Source organism: Nicotiana tomentosiformis, chromosome 12 (assembly GCF_000390325.3).
Source record: "Nicotiana tomentosiformis chromosome 12, ASM39032v3, whole genome shotgun sequence".
Lineage (NCBI taxonomy): Eukaryota > Viridiplantae > Streptophyta > Magnoliopsida > Solanales > Solanaceae > Nicotiana > Nicotiana tomentosiformis.
In genome coordinates, this window is record NC_090823.1 from 75,899,475 (window position 1) to 75,921,466 (window position 21,992).

Consider the following 21,992-nt stretch of genomic DNA (forward strand, 5'->3'; position numbering starts at 1 on the left):
TTTTTTCCTTTTCTTATCTCTTTTTACTATACTAATCTTACTTTTTTCATGCACACTACAATATATTTTCACACCCAAAACAAAATATCACTATTTATAGGTATTGAATTCTTTCATAAAACAAATAGCAAGTTAGTGTGATAATAAGATTGTAGAATATAGCTTGTTGGTTAAAAAAATTAAACTTTAGTGGTTAATTAAGAGTATATCATGGCATTATTTGTTACATGAGTTACACCAAAGATAATGATCACTTTCTTATCAATTTATAGCCACTAACATCACAAGAAATAATACACTTTAGTATTATAAATTTAATATTAAAACACACAAAACAACAACATTCTTCCACTCATTTTAATATTAAAATAAAAGACTTTACCAGTTGAGCGGAGATTATCATGCATAATGAAGGTGTGCTCTACATTGAATTTTCACTTAGTAAAATAGTAATTTTTATTCGAAAGTCATTGTGGTATCAGACTTGAATGATGATTGCATAAGGGGAATAAAGTATCACTGCTTACACGTAATAATCAAGATATTGACATGAAATTTATTAGAGATAACATTATGGTCTTGTGCTATCTCGATTTCATGAGTATTTTTTATAATAAGCCCAATTATCATAAAAAGTGGCCTACTTTCACTCTCACATAGGTGAAATCTTGTATCGACTCAATTGGTCATTTTGAGTTCTAGCATCTCGTTCTATGATTTAAGACTTTTTGTAGATCCACGTGATATTTTATGACTTATAGGTATAGGTGATTTTGGTTTCAAAAAGTTTGAGAGTGATTTGGAAAGTTTAGTTCCTAAATGAAAACTTTAAGTTGGAGGAGTTGACCAAAGTTTGATTTTTGGGTGAATAGACTCATAATTGAATTTTAATAGTTCTGATAGGTTCTTATGATGGTTTTGTAGCTATGTTCGGATTGAATTTTGGAGTTCCTAGAAGGATTCGACATTATTTGTTGAAAGTTGGCAATTTGAAGAACTTAAGAGTTCATAAGTTTGACCAAGAGTTGACTTTAATGTTTTTGAACTCTTATCGGTATTTCGAGACTTTGGGTAGGTCTATATAGTTGAATTGAACTTATTTGCAAAAGTTTTAAAGTAATCTGAAGTGTCTAAGTGTGATTCAAACACTCTTTTGAAAGAATAAAGATTTAAGAACTTAAGAAAAAATTTATTCGATTTGAACCTCAATTCTTTATTATGATGTTCATGCAGGTGTTATGAGCCTTTTAACAAGTTCATATAAGGTATTTAGACTTGTAGGAATGATTGAATAGAGTCCCGATGGGCTCGGCTAAGTTTCTGTGCGTTTAGAGCAAGTTTTGAATGATTTAAGTTGTTGATACAAGGCTTTTTCTGCAGTTGGCTTAACTTCAAAAGTGCATATCTCCCAATATATAAAAAAAATTTGGGATGAGGTTCCGATTATATAGTATCCTTTTGAGTCTAATTTCTTATGGTTCAAACCGTTCACCATTCTGACATTTGAGCACAAAGTTATGATCATTTTATTAAATGGTGACAGAGCAATTTTTTGGCCAATAGAGTGTTGCAGGTTGCAGCACTACCGTCATGTGGGGGCGACGCCCAGGGTGCCACGACAATGCATTTTTACTACCAAATGGTTTTTCACACTATAAATAGAGTCCATTTTATGGTTTTGGCATTTTTCTTCAATTTTGGAGCATGCGAGCTAGATTTTGAGGGGTTTTGACATATATTCATCGACCATGTTATGATAAGTGATTCTAACTCACTTTTATCATCAAATTAATGATCTATCAGTTATTTTAACATGAAATCAAAGATTTGGAGAATCCAAGTGAGAAATGAAAGAAAACCTAGAAATAGAGAATTATTGATTTAAGCATGCTAATGTTATCAACATGGAATTTTAATTATAAATTAGGGTTCCATGACTCATGGGTACTTGGGATTTGATTTTAATCTTGAGTTTTGATGAAGTGGTCTCAGGTTTATTTTTGTTGACTTTTTAAAAATTTTCATAGATCGAAGTTTTACTGATTGATATTGCTTCCTTTAGTACTATTTGACTTCTGTGAATAATGTTTGGCTAGGTTTTGAAAAATTAAATGTGACGATCCGATAGGTCATTTTGAGTACTAGTCTTAATTCTCGTATTCCGAGACCTCTTGATCTTTATTTGATGTTGATCGATTTGCATGCGTGGTTCGTTTTGTTTTCCGGAAAAATTTTAAGTAAAATTTTGAAGAAAATGTGATTTTTGGTTTAAAATGAGACTTGAGTTGACCACGGTCAACATTCTTAGTAAACGACTTCAGATCGGTATTTTGACGATTTCAGTAGGTTCTTATGCTGTTTTTGGACTGATACGCATATTTGGTTGGGGTTCGGAGTGATCCTAGCGCATTTCGGTGCATGATGTAAAAGAGTGTGAAAAATGAGTTTGAAATCTTGAATATTGATGATTGATTCTTGTTATTTGATATTATTCTGATGATTTGAGGTAGAGAGCAAGTTTGTAGGATTATACTCGTGTGCATGTTCGGTTTGGAGCCCGAGGGGCTCGAATGAGTTTTGAATGTGATTTGGATGCCTTTGCTGGTGTCTTAGGTCTGCAGGTCTCGCATTTGCGATGACCTGTTCGCACTTGCAAGTCCCGCTTTTGGGAAGTTGGACTCGTAAATGCGATGACTGGGGAAGGGTTGATGGATTCACAATTGCGAAGATAGTATCGCCAATGCAGTTATTTGGGTCTTCACTCTTGTGGTTGATTGCGTTTATTTGGGGATACGGATTCGGCCGAACCTAATAATTTTACTTTAACTTTTGATTTTATCTTAAGAAATTCATTATATATATATAAATTATTAATTTTAAAAATAATAATTTAGAACGGATTACAATTCCGACACCATAAACTTCAATCCTGGTTGTGCTCGGGACAAACAGAAAATGAATGACTTATTTTGAAATCTAACATATGGATAATTCCAAGTGTTTTATTTCTTTAAAAACACATTCTTGCTTTCCACGTGTATACTTGGTCCACCAGAAATATTATATCATCACATCGTAACAGATAGTCAACACAATTACGGTTTTCTCCGTCTTATTTTACTTAACCTTGTGTGATTTATATGATTTGATTAGTTAATCAATTACGTCTAGATTTCAAAATAGTTAATCGATTACATCGAAATCATTTCCATATATTCCACTTCATATAGATTACTTTCATTATAACACTAATGAAAGTTTTAAGAGTTCTCTAAATATTAAACTCATCCCTACATGGATAATTATTAGTCCCATCTAGTTGATACACAATTATAAATTATTTTATTCAATTCTATTATGTTATGAGTTAAGTATACAAAGATTTTCGAAGATTCGTACTCAGTTTTTTCTTTTTATATAACTTTATTACATGTAAATTTAAATGTATTTCGTACTTTTTTACTTAAAAATTATTAATCATATAATCGCATCTAAGAAGGGGTTATTCAAAGTCATTGGCTAAGTAATTTAGGCAACCTTCCCTGATTTTATCTTCACTTTGTGCTAATTAACGAGTTTCGCATGGTTTACAAATTCATTTTACAGTTTTAAAGTCTTATTACATGCTTCTTGCGAATATATTGGGCCTTTCAAAAGTCAATATTTACACTCAGTGTAATATTATTTGATTTCATATAATTACAGTGTAAATTTAAATAATAAAAATTATTTAAATTATTAAAAATACAAAATAATATAATATAGTCTAGAGTACTAACGAATGAATCATATACACTATATATCCACAAGTCAGAAAAGTCTAAAGAATAATGCGACAGGTAACGTAATATATGTGAACAAGTTGTACATTTAATAGCCACCAAATTAAATAATATTAATTTTGATAACATACAACATTTGGCTGGATAATGACACCTAACATTAATCAATGATTGTGCTTAAAATAGAAAAATAATATCTCTACCCACTTTCTTTTCCCTTCAATTCTTATCTAGTTTATCAACTGCTCTCCTTTTTTGACTTGTTGAATGAGCAAACTATAATGTGAATAAATCAATTCATAATTAATTTACTTTGCCTAGTTCAGAACAATAAACTAGAGGGAATTTTAATAATCTCAAGAAAATATAATAGGAAAACTTTTATTAGTAGTTCTTAAAAGGATAATATTTTTATTAATTGTCCTTCTTTTATCAGTCTCTATTTCTTATTTAAGGGTTCTTGGTTGAAAAGCAATCACTTGTGATGACAGCAAAAGAATCAATCATACCAAAACCAAAAACCCCAACTCAATTTTCTTTTCTTCCAAAAAGTAAATATGCAATTCTTTTCATCATTATGACCAACTAAAACCAGAAAGCTGTCACATTCAAAGCCGACCCTTTAGAAAGAAAATAAAACGATATAGTAGTATTTTTTTTTATCCGATAAAGATAGTGTTAGAGGCTTGAAAAAGGGTGGAAGGGATCAAAAAGGGTTTCTTTTTCTATTGTGACTTGTTGAAAATTTGTGTATTTCCTGCAAAAAAAAAAAAGATTGGATTGATCAGTTTTTGTGTAGAAAAAAGACATATATTTCCTCTAGTCATTTTATAAAGCAGTTTTCTTGATAAAAATACTTTCTGAAAATACATAAACCCAAAGAAGAGGGGGATGGAGATGATTAATTATCAGCTTGGAACGAGTTCTTATCAAGATTCTTTAAAAGTTCTTGAGGCTGATATTCAGCATGCCAATAATCTGTAAGCTTTGCTTTCTAAAGACTTGATTTTCTTTTTTCTTTTTTGCTTTCTGGGTATCAATTTACTATTAGTGCCTTATATTGATATATGCTTTCAATTTTGGATAGTTGCTTTCATAATAAAGACCACGGTTCTGCTATTATGTAATTGGAGGGAGATAACAGTTACTTAATTAGTTAGGGGTTTGTATTATCTTTTTTGGGCTATTGATGCTTTAATGTGGCTCTACCACTGACAAGCCAATAATTTGTCTGACTTTGATGTTGGAGGTGTGAGAGCCTGTTTTTAGCTTCAGAAATGGTTTAGTTTTTTGTTATTTCCTTGGAAAAAGGTAAGCCTAATTGTTATTTATATGGTTTTGTTGAAAAGATAAGATTTAATGATTATTAGTGTTTGTTTTCACTTTGCTTTTTGGTTGTAACCCCTGATGGAAATTGGGATTTAAAGGCTTTTTCTCCAGCATCTTGATGCTTGCACCTTTTGGCATTTGAAGCACCCTTTAGTATCAAGTTTTTTGTGCATTGTTTCTTTTGTGTCTAGGATTTTTGCTCCTTAAAGGGTGGGGTGTGGGGGTGGGGAACGTTGGACATGATGATGCTTTTGCGGCTGATAGATTTTAATTCTTGTTTCTGTCTACTCAGAATTCGTTTGGTCTTGAACTAATTTGCTGGTTTACAGGGCTGCTGCAATTCCAAGAGAGAAGGGAGGAGCGCGTCTTCAAATGAAACTGGCATACAATGGATTAGCTCCTGTGTTTCTGGTTTTGCTCCGTTGGATAGATAGTTCGTGCACATGCTTGCTTCCTGGCTATCTAAATCTCTTTCATGTCCTCATTTACAAGGTTGGGCTCCTATTTCTCTTATTCATTCTGAGTTCGTTTTTCTTTCCTTCTTTTGGCAACTAATCGTAATTCCATTCATGTACGGGTTATGCATTAGAAGAGTCAATAGGTGTGTACCCTATGTGTAAGTAAAACTCCAATTTGCTTCTGAATTTGGAGAATATTCAATGTTTTTACAACAATAGTAGTACATAATATTATCATGTAGTTGAAGCAGTCTTATGTAACTTTTTACCTGCTTTTGTCATTTTTCTAACATTCTCTCTCCTTTGGCAGGTACATACAGATGGGAGACCAAAGATATCCAGACACGGAAGGAGAGCAACTATTAGCGACTTTTATGGTTCGTTGCTCATTCTCTTATTATCCACTTAGTTTCTTACTCATTTTAGGAATAAGTTCCTTACCTTAATTGTGCTTTAACCTTTGCCCTTAATAATGACAAAATTGCAGGTGTTATACTTCCATCACTACAGCAGCTACATTCTAACTTGGTGGAGTTGGACAATAGTAAAGTTGTAAATCATGGCATGGAAATTTCTCAGAAGAAAGTCAAAGGAGAATCTAAATTTGTCAACTTTGAAGCTGAGAGAGAAGATGAATGCGGAATATGCTTAGAGCCTTGTAACAAAATGGTCCTACCGAATTGCTGCCATTCGATGTGCATTAATTGCTATCGTGATTGGTAATGTACCTACATTTTCTTGAGAAGAAAGAATCATACCTACATTCTCTCTATTCATCTCTTTCACTATTTTGGGAGCTTGGCTGAGAATGATCTTGCTTTCTCTACCTTGCAGGAATACAAGATCAGAGTCCTGCCCCTTTTGCCGTGGTAATTTGAAGAGAGTTAAGTCAAGAGACTTGTGGGTCCTCACCTGCAATGAAGAAGTTGTTGATCCGGAGACTGTTTCCAAAGAGGATTTAGTGCGTTTCTATCTATATGTTAACAGCCTGCCTAAGGATTCTCCTGATGCGCTGTTCTTGATGTATTATGAATACCTAATATGACATTAAGCATTTGAGATAAGTAGTGTACAGATAGAGAAAGAAAACCTTCAAATGTACATAAATTCTGGTGGGAGTAATTCTCCTAAATTTCATAGAGAAATAACCACCTCCATTATTGTCTTTGTTGTGGCATTTAAGCCAGCTTCATGATCAACAAAAATTCTCCAAAATTATGTCGCAGAGCTCCTTACTTAGAATTTTGCATCAAGTACATCGATTGTATCACCTTCTATGGATGGTTAGTGCATAACCTTTACTTCTGATTGATGGCGAATTATACATTCTTTTATGTACAGTTTTTGTTAAATCTTTGGAAGTATGTGCTATGTAAAATGTACATGCTTCCTACAATTCTATGTCTTAGCAGTGCAGGTAAAACAACATGATAGAACAATATCATGTTGAAGGTGGGGATTGAAGGGAAGATAAAATTTTGGACAGATAGTTGGATTGAAACAGGGAGATTGAAGGATGAATTCCCTACTCTCTGCAGTTTAACCCTGAACAAAAATGTTTATGTTTGGTGACTGTTATGTCAACTATGAATGGCATCTAAAGTTTAGAAGAAACTTTAATGATTGGCAAATCCAAGATATCAGTCACCTTTTTGACACTTTTGCAGCCAATTTCTCTTTGATGACAACAGGATGGACTCTCAAACTTGGCTTGCTAGCAGCAGTGGCTTCTTCTCTATTAAAAGTTGCTACAATCTTCTCCAAAAGCTCGATAGTAACTGGGACAACAATTGGCCTTGGACGATGACATGGAGGACAAAAACAACACTACCGAAATGCCCTGCTTTGGTTGGAATGCTGTCGAGGGAGCATGTCTTAGCCAAGACAATTTGAAGTGAAGAGGATTCTCTATTTGCAGCAGATGTTACTTGTGTGAAAACTGACAAAGAATCCATCAGCCATTTAAACATCTTTGGTGTTTACTGGGTGATGCCACAGAATATCAAATGCTTACTGTCAAATTGGCAAGGACAAAGAATTGATAAAAGACTAAAGCAAGTTTGGGAGACCATCCCCTTATGGATCATGTGGACCATTTCTCTTGAGAGGAATAGCAGATGTTTTGATGGGATAAAGTAGCATTCTTCTTTTGTAAAGTAAAAATGTTTACAAAACTTGCGTTTTTGGTGTATGAGCAGTTTTCTGGAGTGTCTAGCCTATTTACAGGTTAAACCACAAAAAGCTATTGAAATGCTCAGCAAAGGAAGAGTATATTTCTAATCCTTCATTAAATTACCGCATATATCAACTGGTACATGACATTACATGTGCATTTACAATGTCAGCTTGGTTGGAAACATTTATTGTACTCCACAAATGCTGTCTATCTGCTAATGATAAAAGAGGTAATCTGCCTATTGTATAGTTTCTCGTTCTTGCAATGGAAGAAACATCTCTGAGAATAATTCCTATTATTATCTCGCTCTCTGGATTGGTCCGGAGCGGTATTATTTGCTAGCTTACATTGAGTCCATCTACATCCCGCTCCTACTTTTGACCAGCTCACTAAAAGATGGTTGACAGAAGCCTTGATTGAGGAAAAGATCAGTGACTTTCTGATTCATTGCTTCTGTAAGATGGATACCATCCCAGCTGATAAATTTGCTAGGATTGTTGCAGCTGACAGTACCAGGTGAGCCACACAACGAATGCAAGTTGAAGTTGAGTGGTCCTCCTGTAGCTCCACAGCAAGGTTTGAAAGCTTCCTCAAATTGGTACTTCTTTAAGTTCATCAGAATTGTTAGATATGCATTCCAGTAATCAGCATATAAGATATGACAATTAGGATATAATCTACGGAATCTTTCCAATCTCCTTTGCAGGATCTGGTTGTGGACCATTACTGCTGTGTTGACAGCTGCTGCACATCCCATATGATCAAGAGCAGCTTTCAGTGGACATAATGAGATATGTAGTGGGAGGCATCCTATTGGTGGTAATCCTTGAACTACGATGTACTTTGCTCCGCTTCCCAGCAATGTCTATACATATAAACACTGTCTACTTAGCATTGCTGTGATGTCAGATATCTGTGCTGCTATTATTCTTTAAAAAATGCTTATTATGGAAAGTTAAGGTGTTTGGCCAAGCTTATGAGAAAAAATGCTTTTGAGTAGTAGCAGAAATTGTTTTCTGCTGCGGGGAAGAAAAAGAAACAAGTAGTTTTGTCTTGAACATTAAAAACATAAGTTGGTTTTTTCATTTTTCTTAAGGACAAAAATACCTTTACCATACGTCTCATGTGAGGACAATATACTTGCTATCCTTAGCTTAGCTACTATATTACTTAGATACTTTGATTTTTGGAATTGTAGTGACCTGATGGTAGGAGTAGTTATATTGTACACTTAGCTTAGACTCCTAGTGTAGCTGAATTTTGGAGGTAAATGTTCTGCATTTACATGGCCTTGTAAAGATATTTTCTCTTTCTGTTTAATCAAAAAAAAAAAAAAACCTTTACCATAAATTTATATTTACTATCCCATAATACAAACAAAATCTAACCTCATGCGTTTTCAACAATACATATATGACCAAAATCTCATGAAGTTGTTCCTTCTCTATGTGATTTTAGTTTTTACATTTTAATTAAATGAAATAGTTTTTTTAATTAAAGTCTCTCATAATAAACATTTAAAATCATTCGTCTATTATCTTAATAGTAATTGTAAAGTGAATCTTTAGCTTTATCACTTTGTAATTTCACTCTCAAAAGCACTTTTGTAAAGACTGGCCAAAACGAATTGTTCTTATAAAGCACATTTCAAATGTTTTGGCCAAACACAAACTACTACTTTTTCTAAAACGGCATTTGACAAAAAGCACCTTTTGAAATGAGCAGATTTGAAAGTTTGACCAAACAGACTTTAATACGAATGCATAAATAGTACTATGTCAAAGGTTTTAGTGAAACACTTTTCATGTGCATACCTCGATTAGTCTGCTAACTTGATCGACAGACTGCTGTGTGAGCCAACGTGTAGGTAAAGAGGACCCTTGTATACGAGCGTAGTCACTAACGCCAACAGAGCCTATCCAGAAGAGTGCATTCTCCAATTCAGCCTTGCAACTTTTTCCAGTTTTATCTGTACATCCCATCTGCTGTTTCAACTTATTGAACCAATCGATCTGAGTTTGAAAGTTCAAGGGTATTCCTTTCCAAAAAAGGTTAGTAATATTTTGCATCGAGAATTTCTCTTTGGGAAGAATTGTTGATCCAGCTATTGCAAAATTGACCCCAGATGTGAAATTTATAGAGGTACTTTGGAAGGGTGGCAAATGTGGTAGATTAAGAGCATCACATAGAAAATCTACCACCAACTGCCCATCGCATAAACCCTTCTTCGATTTTGCTGAAATGCTCGTGCTTTGAGTGAAATTTACCTTGAGATCACCCACTAATTTAGCATTTCCGGTATCAGTGTAGGAATCTCCAAAAGCATAGACCTTGTGGAAGCATCCTATATAGTTATTATGCTTAATGGAAGTATCTTGAGCAGGGGAAGAGTTACCTGTTATAAAATAAAATAACTGTATGTCAGATAAAAGCTTCAAGGCATGAAAACAACTTTCTTAAAGAGATGTTGCCCTTAGATTATTTGTGAAAATACAGACAAGTTTCTTCAGGATACAACAAAATCTACAAATTGGCTCATTCACTATTTAGAGGAGTTATATATTTATTTATAGGGTTGAAAGAAGGCTATTCAGAATTGTAATCTTATCTCACGATAAAAAAAAAATCAGCAGCAGCATAGTCATCTTATTTCATGAACAAACATGTTCTTTCAATTAAAACCTGAATTTAAATTTAAATTAAAGCTGCCCCCAGGGCCTAGCTCAAGTGGCAAAGGGTGGTGGATTTGTGTCTTAGGTCACAGGTTCAAGCCCCCACACCATGCAAAACAAAGCCTGGTATTTAAGTGGAGAAGGTAGAGGGGCGGGTCCATTATCCACTGAGTTTCGAAGGCTGCGGTTGGTCCAAAGGATCGGCCCCAGACGGATTTCTGGGTCATCAAAAAAAAAAAAAAAAAATTTAAATTAAAGCTAAATTTAAAAAAAAAATGAAAATACGAAGTCTTTAGGGTGTGTTTGCTATGACATAAGTCATTTTCTAGAAAATATTATCTGGTCATTGACTTATATTGTCGTGGAAAAAAACTTTATGGTATTTGGTTGGAGAGTGAAAAATACTTTCCGAAGAGAAAACATTTATTAAAGATTGATAATAACATTAGCAAACTGGATAGTGTCTCAAGGGAAGAATTATTACCGGGCTTGGTGGGAAATTCATGGCTGTTATTATGAGGTGGGAATGAATTACCAGGCTTGGTTGGAATTTCATGGCTGTTATTTAGAGCAGGGGAAGAGTTACTGGGAATTTCATGGCTGTTGTTTTGAGCAGGGAAAGAATTTCCAGGCTTGGTTGGAATATTTTCATGGCTGTTGTTTTGAGCAGGGAAAGAATTTCCAGGCTTGGTTGGAATATTTTCATGGCTGTTGTTTTGAGCAGGGAAAGAATTTCCAGGCTTGGTTGGAATATTTTCATGGCTGTTGTTTTGAGCAGGGAAAGAATTTCCAGGCTTGGTTGGAATATTTTCATGGCTGTTGTTTTGAGCAGGGAAAGAATTTCCAGGCTTGGTTGGAATATTTTCATGGCTGTTGTTTTGAGCAGGGAAAGAATTTCCAGGCTTGGTTGGAATATTTTCATGGCTGTTGTTTTGAGCAGGGAAAGAATTTCCAGGCTTGGTTGGAATATTTTCATGGCTATTGTTATGAGCAGGGAATGAATTACCAGGGTTAGTGGGAATGTTTTCATGGCTATTGTTATGAGCAGAGGAACAATCACAAGGGGGCTTGTAATGAGCATATGAAAACGAGAAAAACAGGCAGAAACAGAAGAATAGGGTAAGAGGAAGATGTGGGAACAACATATTTGGTCCTCTTTTTTTTATTTTTTATTATTTGGGTAATAAGTTTGTGTTATTCAAGTGAGGTCTGCTAACTAGCAAGAAAGCTATTTATAATATCCAGTTTAAATCTGTTTGAAATAAGAGGCTAATTTTGTAGAGGGCCTCCTTTGTTATAGAGAATCACAGGTAGTCATTCTTTTAGGCACTACCTACCAACAGACTACAACAAAATCTCATGGAGCTATGAATATGAGTTAAACTAGGATCTCTCTCTCTCTCTCGTGTATCCTTAAAAAAATAAAAAAATAAAAAAATAAAAAAATTGTAAGTTTGAGTTCCAATATTTTTGTTGTCATCAGAATGTGTTTGGTAGTGCACGTCTCATATTTAAGAAAAAACTGAAAAATCAACGTAAACCGAATCGATAAAAAATCGACTTAATTGGTTTGATTTGGTTCTAATATTTGAAAATCTGACTTACTTGGTTTGATTTCTTTTTAGAAAAAAACCAATCCAAATCGAAAAACCAACAATGACATGGAATTCAAAAAGCCAATTAAAAAATAAGTTCTCAATTAATATGAACTTGAAAGCAAATGAAAAGGCAACTCTAATCATTTATGTTGAAACTGTGAAACAGTAGGAAAAAAGAAGATCCAAGTCAAATTTCTTTCTTTATCTCTTTTTATCTATGTTATTGCACTTCATTTTGTTTTAAAAGTTTAGTTAATCTAGACTTGAGAGCAAATGGAAATTAGAATACCATTATGTTGAATCAATAAAAATATTCGCCAAATTGAAGCCTCATATCAATGATCCTTAAATCCTCATATAAGGCCCTTCGAGTATCAATAGAACAAAGATACTGTATACGTATACCTGGGGATTTGTAGCGTACATTTTTTGGTTGCACTCAAAAGGTCGGATAGTAAGTTTTGAGTCCGGAACCAAAATAATGTATTTTTTGACTCAAGACACAAAAATAGGTGGAAAAAAGAGTTAGTGATCAAAATACATATAGCGCCCTTTTAAAGGGCACTATACCTTAACGATCGTTTGCCCGTTAAGGTATAGTGCCCTTTAAAAGGGCTTTATACTTGAATTTGATAAGACGGGAAAGTATAGCGCCGTTTATTAAGGCGCTATACATATTTTGTGGGCCCACCAATAATTATTCTGCGCTTAACTGACATAACAATAATTCAAATGGGTATAGCGCCCTTATTTAAGTAGCTATACCTCAAAAAATTCGACCCCCCGTATTGGGCATTGCCTTATTTAAAGACGTTAAGGATTTTGTAAAAATCCATTCAGAAAAATTCTCAAGTCTTGTTAAATTTTTCTTCGTTAAGTTGTTTTACATTTTGTCATAATGTCTGAAGAGCGAAGAATTAGGGTTTCATTATATTGTGGGTCGCGGGATATGGGGGATGAGGTTGTGGTGGCGAATAACTCAGTAAGCTATAGTTTATCTCCACAGTATCATGTTAAGTTGCCACTTACAATGGAGTATGATAAATTTGTATCGTTGTTATGTAAAAAAAATGAGTGTGAGCAAACGTTCGGTGAACCTTAAAGTAACCGGAAGATATCCGTATTCTGTCACTCTGCAAGGGGTTGCTTGTTATGCTGAGTTTAACATCAAGGATGATGAAACTTTGAATTTTTTGAGGACTCCGGATGAATACCGGGAATTTCTTTTGATAAAAAAATGTTGGAAATGTACGTCAAGGCTGAAGACGTTTGCAATAATGAGGTTGCGCAAAACAGGGATATCCTTCAGTTATCGGGTGGTTATTTTGGAGCAGTTTTAGCCGAACAGGTTCCGGCTGAAAGAGTTTGGCCTGATCTAAACTTATCTCCACGAGCGAATGAGGAGCGAGGAAATAATTTCTCTCCTACTTTACATGATCCACAAGACGAGTGGTAAACTTCAATTTTCCTTTGTGTTACGATGTTTATTTTTACTGTATTGAATTTGTATTAACACTCATATATTCCACAGAGGGTACCGGCCAGATATGAATTTTACAAGTTATGAACCAACGCCCAGTTGGAATATGCGTAGTTATGGTGTGTTGGATCATGGTGGTCCATCCGGGAGTCATCACCAACAGGATGATGTCCATCATGAGATGACAACACATTACGATTTGTAAGTGAAGTGATATAGCTATATGTAAAGTATTTATCAATTTGAGTAACTCATTATTTTGTTGGTTGTGCAGTGAAAGCGAGCAACTTGAACGTCCTATCCTGACTCAATTTCCCAAAGACGACATATTTAATCAGGATCTGGCAGATGCACAAAGTCAGGAAGAGAACAGTGATTATGACAACAATACCGATGAGTCCGGAGATGACACACCCTTCCCTGATGAGGGTGATGTTGAGAAGGAAGAGAATGCTGGACCTGATTTGATGAGGGAGCATGCTCCACACCCCGTTAGACCAAGAGTGTAGGAGTCCCACGTGCCGTTTCATTCAAGGGAGATTCCCTACCTTGATTATTTGCCAAGTATGCCGGATGTGAATGCCCTCACAAGGGATACTGACGAAATTCGGACAGTAATGTGGGATGAGTCTAGACCAACGGTGCTGTCAAATGGCATGCTTTTTCCTGATAAAGAGCGCCTAAGCAGGGCGGTGAAAATGTACAACGTAAAGGAGTTTCGTGAGATGACGATATGAGAGTCAACTCCGGATGTATACAAGGTTGTTTTCCGTAGATGGTTTACAGGTTGTAATTGGATTCTGTGTGCGAAGAAGAAGAAAACAAATATGTGGGTTGTGGGTAAATACATTGTCACCCACAATTATGAAATGGACACATTCAGTGGGAATTACTTCAACTTGGATGTTGACTTGATTTCTCTTGTCTTGATTCCACACATTGAAGCGTCCATAAGGTACAAGATCAAATAGTATATTACATCCGTCCACCAGGAATATGGGTGCACCATTACCAAAATAAAGGCATTTCTCGGGCGCAAACGTGCGTTTGAAATTGTTTATAGTAACTGGGATAAGTCATTTGCATCTCTATCTAGGTACATGGCCGCATTGGAACACTTTAACCCTGGGACTGTTGTTGAATGGAAGCTTGAGCAGAGTCCGGGAATACCAGAATATATATTCAGATACGTGTTTTGGGCATTTAAACCAGCAATTGATGGTTTTGTGCATTGCCGGCCGGTAATATCCATAGACGGCACTCATGTCTATGGAAAGTATGATATTAAGCTGTTGATCGCTGTTGCAGTAGATGCTAATGGAAGTATATTTCCCTTAGCTTTTGCTATTTGTGCCAATGAAAGCCAAGAGATGTGGACACTATTTTTGAACCACTTGAAAGAGTACGTTATCAAACAACGTTCAAGTATTTGTCTAATATCTGATCGGCATGGTGGTATTTTAAGTTCTGTACAGAATTTGCGTGCATGGCAGGAACCGTATGCCTGCCACCGTTACTGTGTGAGGTACCTGAAGGCCAATTTCCAGAAGGCATATCCCAACAAGGATTTGCATGATTTAATGTGGATGGCTGCAACAGATCACCAAGAGTGTAAATTCAGGAGGCGCATGAAATCTATCAGGCAGGAAGACGAGGGAGTCTATCGTTGGTTGATGCGACATGAGCTTGACAAGTAGACTTTGCATGCGGATGGTGGCAGAAGATGGGGAATTCTAACTACAAATGTGTCAGAGTCTTTCAACGGGTTATTGAAGTCTGCACGAGGATTGCCTGTCACTGCCATGGTGCGGATGTCATTCAAGCTAATGGCGGAGAGGTTTGTTGAAAGGGCTACAGGTGCATTGTCATTGATGAAAATGGGTGTTGAATTTATGCCAATACTAATGAAAAGATTTGAGAAATACAGGAAGCGAGCACATTGGCATTCATTTTTGCAGTATTGCAACGAGCGAAATATTTTTGAAGTTAACACCGCTATCCATCACAATCGGGGAATAATACACACACCGTAAATGAATCCAGAAGGTTATGCTCTTGTGGAAAATGGTCCATCTACCACATGCCGTGCTCACATGCCATCAAGCGCTTTCAACATATAGGTTTAGGTCCAACCAACTACGTTGATAAAGAATATAGTGTTGCTGCATACTTAAACACCTATAGTGGGCAGTTGTAGCCAGTGGGTGCTGAGCATTATTGGCCGCCGTAACCATTTAAAATGGTGTGTAACAAGGAGTTTTTGCGTCAGTGACAAGTGCAAAAAAGAACGTGTATACGGAACCAAATGGATGTTGGTGATACCGTTTATGCGCGCAAAGGTGGCATATGCTCGCAAACAGGACACGACCGTCGTAAATGTCCTTCAACTGGTTTGGGTGGCAGTGGTAATCCAGCTCCTGGTGAAAGTTCATCTAAGTTGCCCAACTATCAAGGATACACGTAGTGTTTTGTTTCCGTAATGTGGTTGTAATAAGTGTATGTACTTGGTTATCTTGCAGAATATATGAAATAAAATTATGTTTCCATTGCTGTTAAATCTTATTGATATATAACTTTAATACTTTAGTACAACAATCTAACATAAACCCATTGTTTTTAAAAAAATAATTGTCTTGTCGACTTGAAAAAGTTGCTCGCCTGCAAAAGCTATCTTCTGGAAAAGCTGTATTGTACCCGAAAGAATCTTTAACACACGAAGCATAGCGCGGTTAAATACTACGTTATATGTGTTGTCTTGTCGACCTGAAAAAGCTGCTCGCCTGCAAAAGCTATCTTCTGGAAAAGCTGTATTGTACCCGAAAGACTCTTTAACACGCGAAGCATAGCGCGGTTAAATACTACGTTATGCGGGTTGTCTTGCCTATAAATAACTAGCGCATTTTAGTTATTATCTGCGCTTAACCAAAACAAATAGCAAAACCTTCCATACATTTTTCATTTTTCTTGCATTAACAAATGTCTGGACGCAATGACCAACCAAGGTGATATTGTGGCAAACGTGCGATTATGAAGGCATGTTGGTCCAATGGTAATGTTGGGCGCATATACTGGATGTGTCTATACATGTTTGAACGCAATGACGAAAATCATTGTATGTTTGAGGAATGGTATGGTGAACCCATTAACCAGGAATACTATAAATCATGTTTGCAGTATGTTTGAAATATGAACAGTGAATACCAACGCCAGATCTCTGAAATGCAACGAGAAATTGCGGCATTGCAGGAGAAACTAAAAGAGGCGGAGGAAGAAAAAAATAAAATGGAAGAGAAATTTAAGTGGTTGGAGCAGAGAATAATAGGCGGTAGTGACTAAACAAACACATGTATGTGTTGAGTATAATGTTTTATCTTTATGTTTTCCGTGTCATGTATTTTCATTAGTTGTACTGAATTTAAATTATGTTAAGTTTCTATGTTTGTGTTTGTGTTTGTGTTGTAGTATTAAAATAACGAAGAATCGGAGAAATAAAAACATAATGCGCATATAATGTAAACAATAAAAATTGTTGCAATTATTTACTGAATGTCATATGTATATAAAATACAAAAAAAATCAATGCGTCCCACATCCTGTATGCTTTAATGCAGCCGTTGGCCTGAGGCGCATCCTATCTCGCCCGGCTATGCTATCAGGATCATCCTCATCACGTCGCCTCTTTATCAGAGGATGCGCTGCAGCATGATCGTCAGTAGGGCTGACAGGCTCGGTAGAAGGGGCCGTCTGTCTAGCAGTAACCTACAGAATAATAAGATATTCCAGTATATGAAAATATATATTTGTAATGTACATGTTAAGTCACAAAAATTTAAATTGTCTTACCATGGTCTCGTCGGGCTCCTGAATATAATCATCCGGTGCAGCCAGGTCAGTATCGCACAAAGTGGCCTCCGTGACGGGCGAGGATGAAGCCTTAATAAAAAAAACATAAAGATATTTATGGTTAATCAACGAGATAAAAACAAATTTAAATGTAATAGTAATACAAACATACATGCGCCTGTGAAAGATCCCCAGCATCCCTCGATGATGAGCCATAACTCAGCCGGCGCCCACTATCCACATCTCGTGTCGGCCGATCATCAGCAACGGTCGATGGGCCTGGAAGATCAGGAAAATACTAATCCCAATCCTCTCGCGTAATGCACGTGCCCGTGATCAACAATGGAGATGACGGGGTCACCTGCGAAGTCCCTGGAGTGAGCTGAAGTTGAAGGATGAATGACGGCATGCTACTGTGAGAGTGGTCTGGCTCATGGAGGTCACCCGGCCGATCAACTCCAACATCCTCAACAAGTGCCTCAACGCCCCCTCGCTGGGGACCACCTCCTTGCCGACCCCCACTACCTCGTGGTACACCCCTACCTCGTGGGGCACGCCTGCTACGTCGACCACGTTCCGGTCCCACTGTTGGCCCACGATGGTACTGCTCTGGCGCCATATACTCAGCCTCGTATCCTAATCACTCATAATCTCGGGTTCGCCTCAATGCCCGGGAAGCCAGATCGATAACCTGCCGGCCATACTCGTGCAAAGCGGTTGCTCCCTCGCCGGCATGCTGCTGCATCTGCAGTCCCAACTGGTGGAACAAATGTAGGCCAATAGCCTGCACAATATGTAAAATATAAATTACGGAACACTAGGTTAAGATTATAAGTAAGTATACCAAATAACATACCAGTGCCTCGTGCCTCCCTGCGTATGGAACGTACCGATCGCCAGCGTGATAAATGGGATTCCCGACGAAAAGTCGGGTAACGCTACGGTACCAGCCCATATAATCATGCTCAGTCTCCTTCCGGTCGGGGGGGGGGGAGGGATCAGGTCATGTCGCTGGTCCCAAGTATCGATCTGCGCCTCTAGCCATACCATATATGTCTGGTCCACCCTGGAATGATCATCCCACTGGTAATGTGTGATATGCCAGGCAGGCAGTGGCGGTACAAGTTGCGGGCGGTCAAACTGGCAAAGTACTCACTCGGTGGCATGATGCTCCACAATATCAAGGCACACAACGGGACGGAAGAGCTCCACATAATTCGGCCGGCCGAGAAATGATCGGGCAAACCAGCTATTAGTTCGTCATTGTATGGCCTCCAAATGAACTATTAAGTAACAACAGAAAATGTGAGTATACGCAACGCATATGAAGCCAGGCCAAGTAAACTTAGGTATACATTTACCTGTACGCCCTCCTGCAAATCCAACAAATCCCTGCACAAGGGGAGATTATGTCGAGCCTCGTACTCTCGTCCATATCCCCGCCTATCAACCCACCTCCTAGTTAGAGGGAGAAACGGAGGTGGTGCACCCGGAGCTAATTGTGGTAGAGGTGGATGCAACTGCAGGAAACGCTCCCAGGCGCCAAACCTAACATATAAAGTGGACGTAAAATTTAAGGTATATTTTTACTGGGTATGTTATAATGAATAGAGTATTCGAATATGTTTTCACCTGTAGCAGCGGCAAAAATCCAGCAACATCACGCTGGGTGCCCATGCTCGCCCGGCACATCTGCCTGTACAAGTAGCCGAGAACAGCAACACCCCAGTTGTACTGGGGTAAATCATCTAGTCGCTCAAGATGATGAAGAAATCTCAAGCTGACTAGGTTCCCCAAAGTGTTCGGGAACAAAACCCCTCCAAACATAAGGAGTAGCAGCAACCTTATATACCGGTGAATATGAAGCTCCGGTGTATCGTCTGTGATGTCAGGGTGCAATGCCTCCAAATGCTGTCGGACAGTCGTCAACTGCAGACGACTGGCCCCAACCAGTGCAGTCTCCTCCGGTGGCTGTAAACCGGTGAGCCGCTGCAGCATGTCCAGGTACTGCAAACCTGTCTGCTCTCTCATGGCATGAGGCAGAGCAACAAGGTGTCCATCAACGGGCAGCCCATACATGACCTCCACATCCTGCAGCGTGATGGTGGCCTCGCCAATGGGCAAATGGAATGTGTGCGTCTCCGGTCGCCATCGCTCTATCAGGGCCATGATCAACGACCAATCGAGCTGCAGCCGACCGATCTCTACACTCCTATAAATGCCCGTATCCTGGAGGCGTCTGACTATACGGAGATGGAGAGCGCGGTCTCTGAGAAAGTCCTACATATCGTCTACTCTCCTGGCGCGGAAAGTCTGGGCCAGTAACTGTCCCTCCCATATGTGGGACGACCTATGATCGCCCTGTAACAACAGTAGCTCTAGGCTGGCAGGTCCGGGATACAAAGGCGGAACCTCCATGTCGTCTACTGTAAATTAAACAAGATTAATTACATTATTTTACTTTAATATGTTAGTTTATTATTTTATATGTTAGTTTTATTATTTTATATGTTTGTTTTTAATTAAATAATTAATTTTCATAATTATACAAGATTTAATTATTAAATATTCACATATGAATTTCGGGCTCGATATTTGAGGCCTAGTAGCATCAAAATATCCTGAATTCTTGTGTTCATGATGAGAAAATTTTCTTGATTTATTACTCAACATGTCTGTTATTTTAAATGTTAGTTTGTTATTTATATGTTAGTTTAATATTGTATATATTTGTCACGATCCAATTTCACCTATAGGCCGTGATGGCGCCCAATACTACAGATAGGCAAGCCAACAAATAAATTAAACGTATATCAATTATTTTTAAAATAATTTTCTAAGTAATTTTATTATTTTTCTAGAAATATTAAAGAAATTTGAAAAGATACTGATTAACCTAAATCCAAGAAAATAATACAATTCCAAATTCTACCAATGTGTGTGCCAAGACCCGGTATCACAAGTGTATGAGCATCTAGTAGATTATACAAAACTCCAAATACTGTCTGAAATAAAAATAGACAGAATAAAATGCAAGAAGAGGCACTAGTAGCTGCAGAACGACTCAGAAATGCAGCTCACCACCACGCCTCTGGATAACTTGGATGTGCGATGATAGGTCCTCCACTAGTGCATGTCTCAAATCCTGCACAAAAAGTGCAGCAAGTATAGTATGAGTACGTAAACAACGTGTACCTAGTAAGTATCAAGCCTAATCTCGAAGTGGTAGAGACGAGATGACCGACTTTGATACTCACTGAGAGTCAATAATAATAAATAAAATAAAAATAGCAATAACTAGATCAACATGATTTATAGAATTTACAATGATTGTATTTAACATGCAGAAATAAATAAATCCTTCAATTCCAATAAATTTTTATTTTATCAATTTGCCTCATTTACAGGAATAACAATAATTCCTTAACAAGCAGAGATAATAATTCTTTAAATTTCAAAGATTTTCAATTTATCAATTAGCTTCACAAGCTGCAATAAACTATCAAGTATCATGTAATTATTATTATTAGGCACGATTTCTGCCGAGGTCGTACGACCCGATCCAGAGTATCGTGTACACTGCCGAGGGACGTGCGGTGCGATCCATAGATGCATCTATCCTGCCGAGGCGTTCGGCCCGCTCCACAAGAAAGGAGGACATTTTCTTATGTACCTCCAGAAGGAGAGTATATTTATTATAAGATAAATCCGGGAGGAAGAATAAATTTCTCTTAACAAATAATTAATTTAAACAGAAGATCAAGCATATGGGATTTTCATCCTTTAATATTTTTATCTAACAATTCACAAGTAATTTTTATCTAACATCCTTATATATATATATATATATATATATATATATATATATATATATATAAAGAATACAATTTACACAAGTAATTCATGCTTTGAGTCCTAAACCACCCGGACTTTAGCATTAATAGTAGCTACGCACGGACTCTCGTCACCTCGTGCGTACGTAGCCCCCACAATTAGCAATAATTATTACTATAATTACCTATGGGGTAAATTTCCCCCTCACAAGATTAGACAAGAGACTTACCTCAATTTGCTCCTATTTAATCCACTAGAAGGCCTTTTCCTCGATTATCCAACTCTGAATGGCTTGAATCTAGCCAAAATAATTCGATACAATCACTAAAAATTATAGGAATCAATTTTATAAGAAAATACTATATTTTTTAATAAAATTCAAAATTAATAAAAAATTCGTCCGTGGGGCCCACGTTTCGAAATCCGGCGAAGGTTACGAAATCCGATAACCCATTCAATTACGAGTCCAACCATACCAGTTTCACTCAAATCCGACTCCGAATCGATACCAAAATCTCAAAAACTCGTTTCTAAAAAATTTTCAAATTTCAATCACAAAACACTAATTAAATGGTGAAAACAATGATATATTTGTGTATATAGACTAAATACAAGTTAGAATCACTTATCCCAATGTCTTTCCTTGAAAATTTGATAAAAGTCGCCTCTGCTCAAGCTCAAGTTCGTCAAAAATGACAAATAGGGCGAAATTCCCTCCTTTATAGATCTGCCCAGGCAGCCTTCGGAATCGGGCCTCGATCGTGGCTTCGATCATGGCCCTCGAGCCTGAGCCTTCGATCATGGATCTCGAGCTGGGCTC

General features: G+C 37.1%; 2 protein-coding genes across 2 annotated transcripts; one reads left to right on the forward strand and one right to left on the reverse strand.

The window, feature by feature from the left end:
* Window positions 1–4,480: 4,480 nt before the first annotated feature.
* LOC104107320 (E3 ubiquitin-protein ligase AIRP2-like) lies at window positions 4,481–6,784 on the forward strand. The gene is made up of 5 exons (XM_009616084.4): window positions 4,481–4,762; window positions 5,441–5,603; window positions 5,880–5,946; window positions 6,057–6,288; window positions 6,404–6,784. The coding sequence occupies exons 1-5, from the start codon at window positions 4,674–4,676 to the stop codon at window positions 6,612–6,614; spliced, it is 762 nt and encodes a 253-aa protein (XP_009614379.1). The 5' UTR covers window positions 4,481–4,673; the 3' UTR covers window positions 6,615–6,784.
* Window positions 6,785–7,840: 1,056 nt separating this feature from the next.
* Window positions 7,841–11,629, reverse strand: LOC104107321 (GDSL esterase/lipase At3g48460-like). The gene is made up of 3 exons (XM_009616085.4): window positions 10,902–11,629; window positions 9,560–10,140; window positions 7,841–8,610 (listed from the first exon to the last, which is right to left on the reverse strand). The coding sequence occupies exons 1-3, from the start codon at window positions 11,560–11,562 to the stop codon at window positions 8,104–8,106; spliced, it is 1,749 nt and encodes a 582-aa protein (XP_009614380.2). The 5' UTR covers window positions 11,563–11,629; the 3' UTR covers window positions 7,841–8,103.
* Window positions 11,630–21,992: the final 10,363 nt, after the last annotated feature.

Excerpts from the sequence above, each read along its gene's own strand:
- LOC104107320 (XM_009616084.4), top strand. The coding sequence starts at position 4,674 with ATGGAGATGATTAATTATCAGCTTGGAACGAGTTCTTATCAAGATTCT. Across the intron at positions 5,604-5,879 it reads TTCATGTCCTCATTTACAAG|GTACATACAGATGGGAGACC; the intron begins GTTGGGCTCCTA and ends CTCCTTTGGCAG. Across the intron at positions 5,947-6,056 it reads AACTATTAGCGACTTTTATG|GTGTTATACTTCCATCACTA; the intron begins GTTCGTTGCTCA and ends ACAAAATTGCAG.
- LOC104107321 (XM_009616085.4), bottom strand. The coding sequence starts at position 11,562 with ATGTTGTTCCCACATCTTCCTCTTACCCTATTCTTCTGTTTCTGCCTG. Across the intron at positions 10,141-10,901 it reads TGAATTTCCCACCAAGCCCG|GTAACTCTTCCCCTGCTCAA; the intron begins GTAATAATTCTT and ends ATTTTATAACAG. Across the intron at positions 8,611-9,559 it reads AAGTTAGCAGACTAATCGAG|ACATTGCTGGGAAGCGGAGC; the intron begins GTATGCACATGA and ends TTATATGTATAG.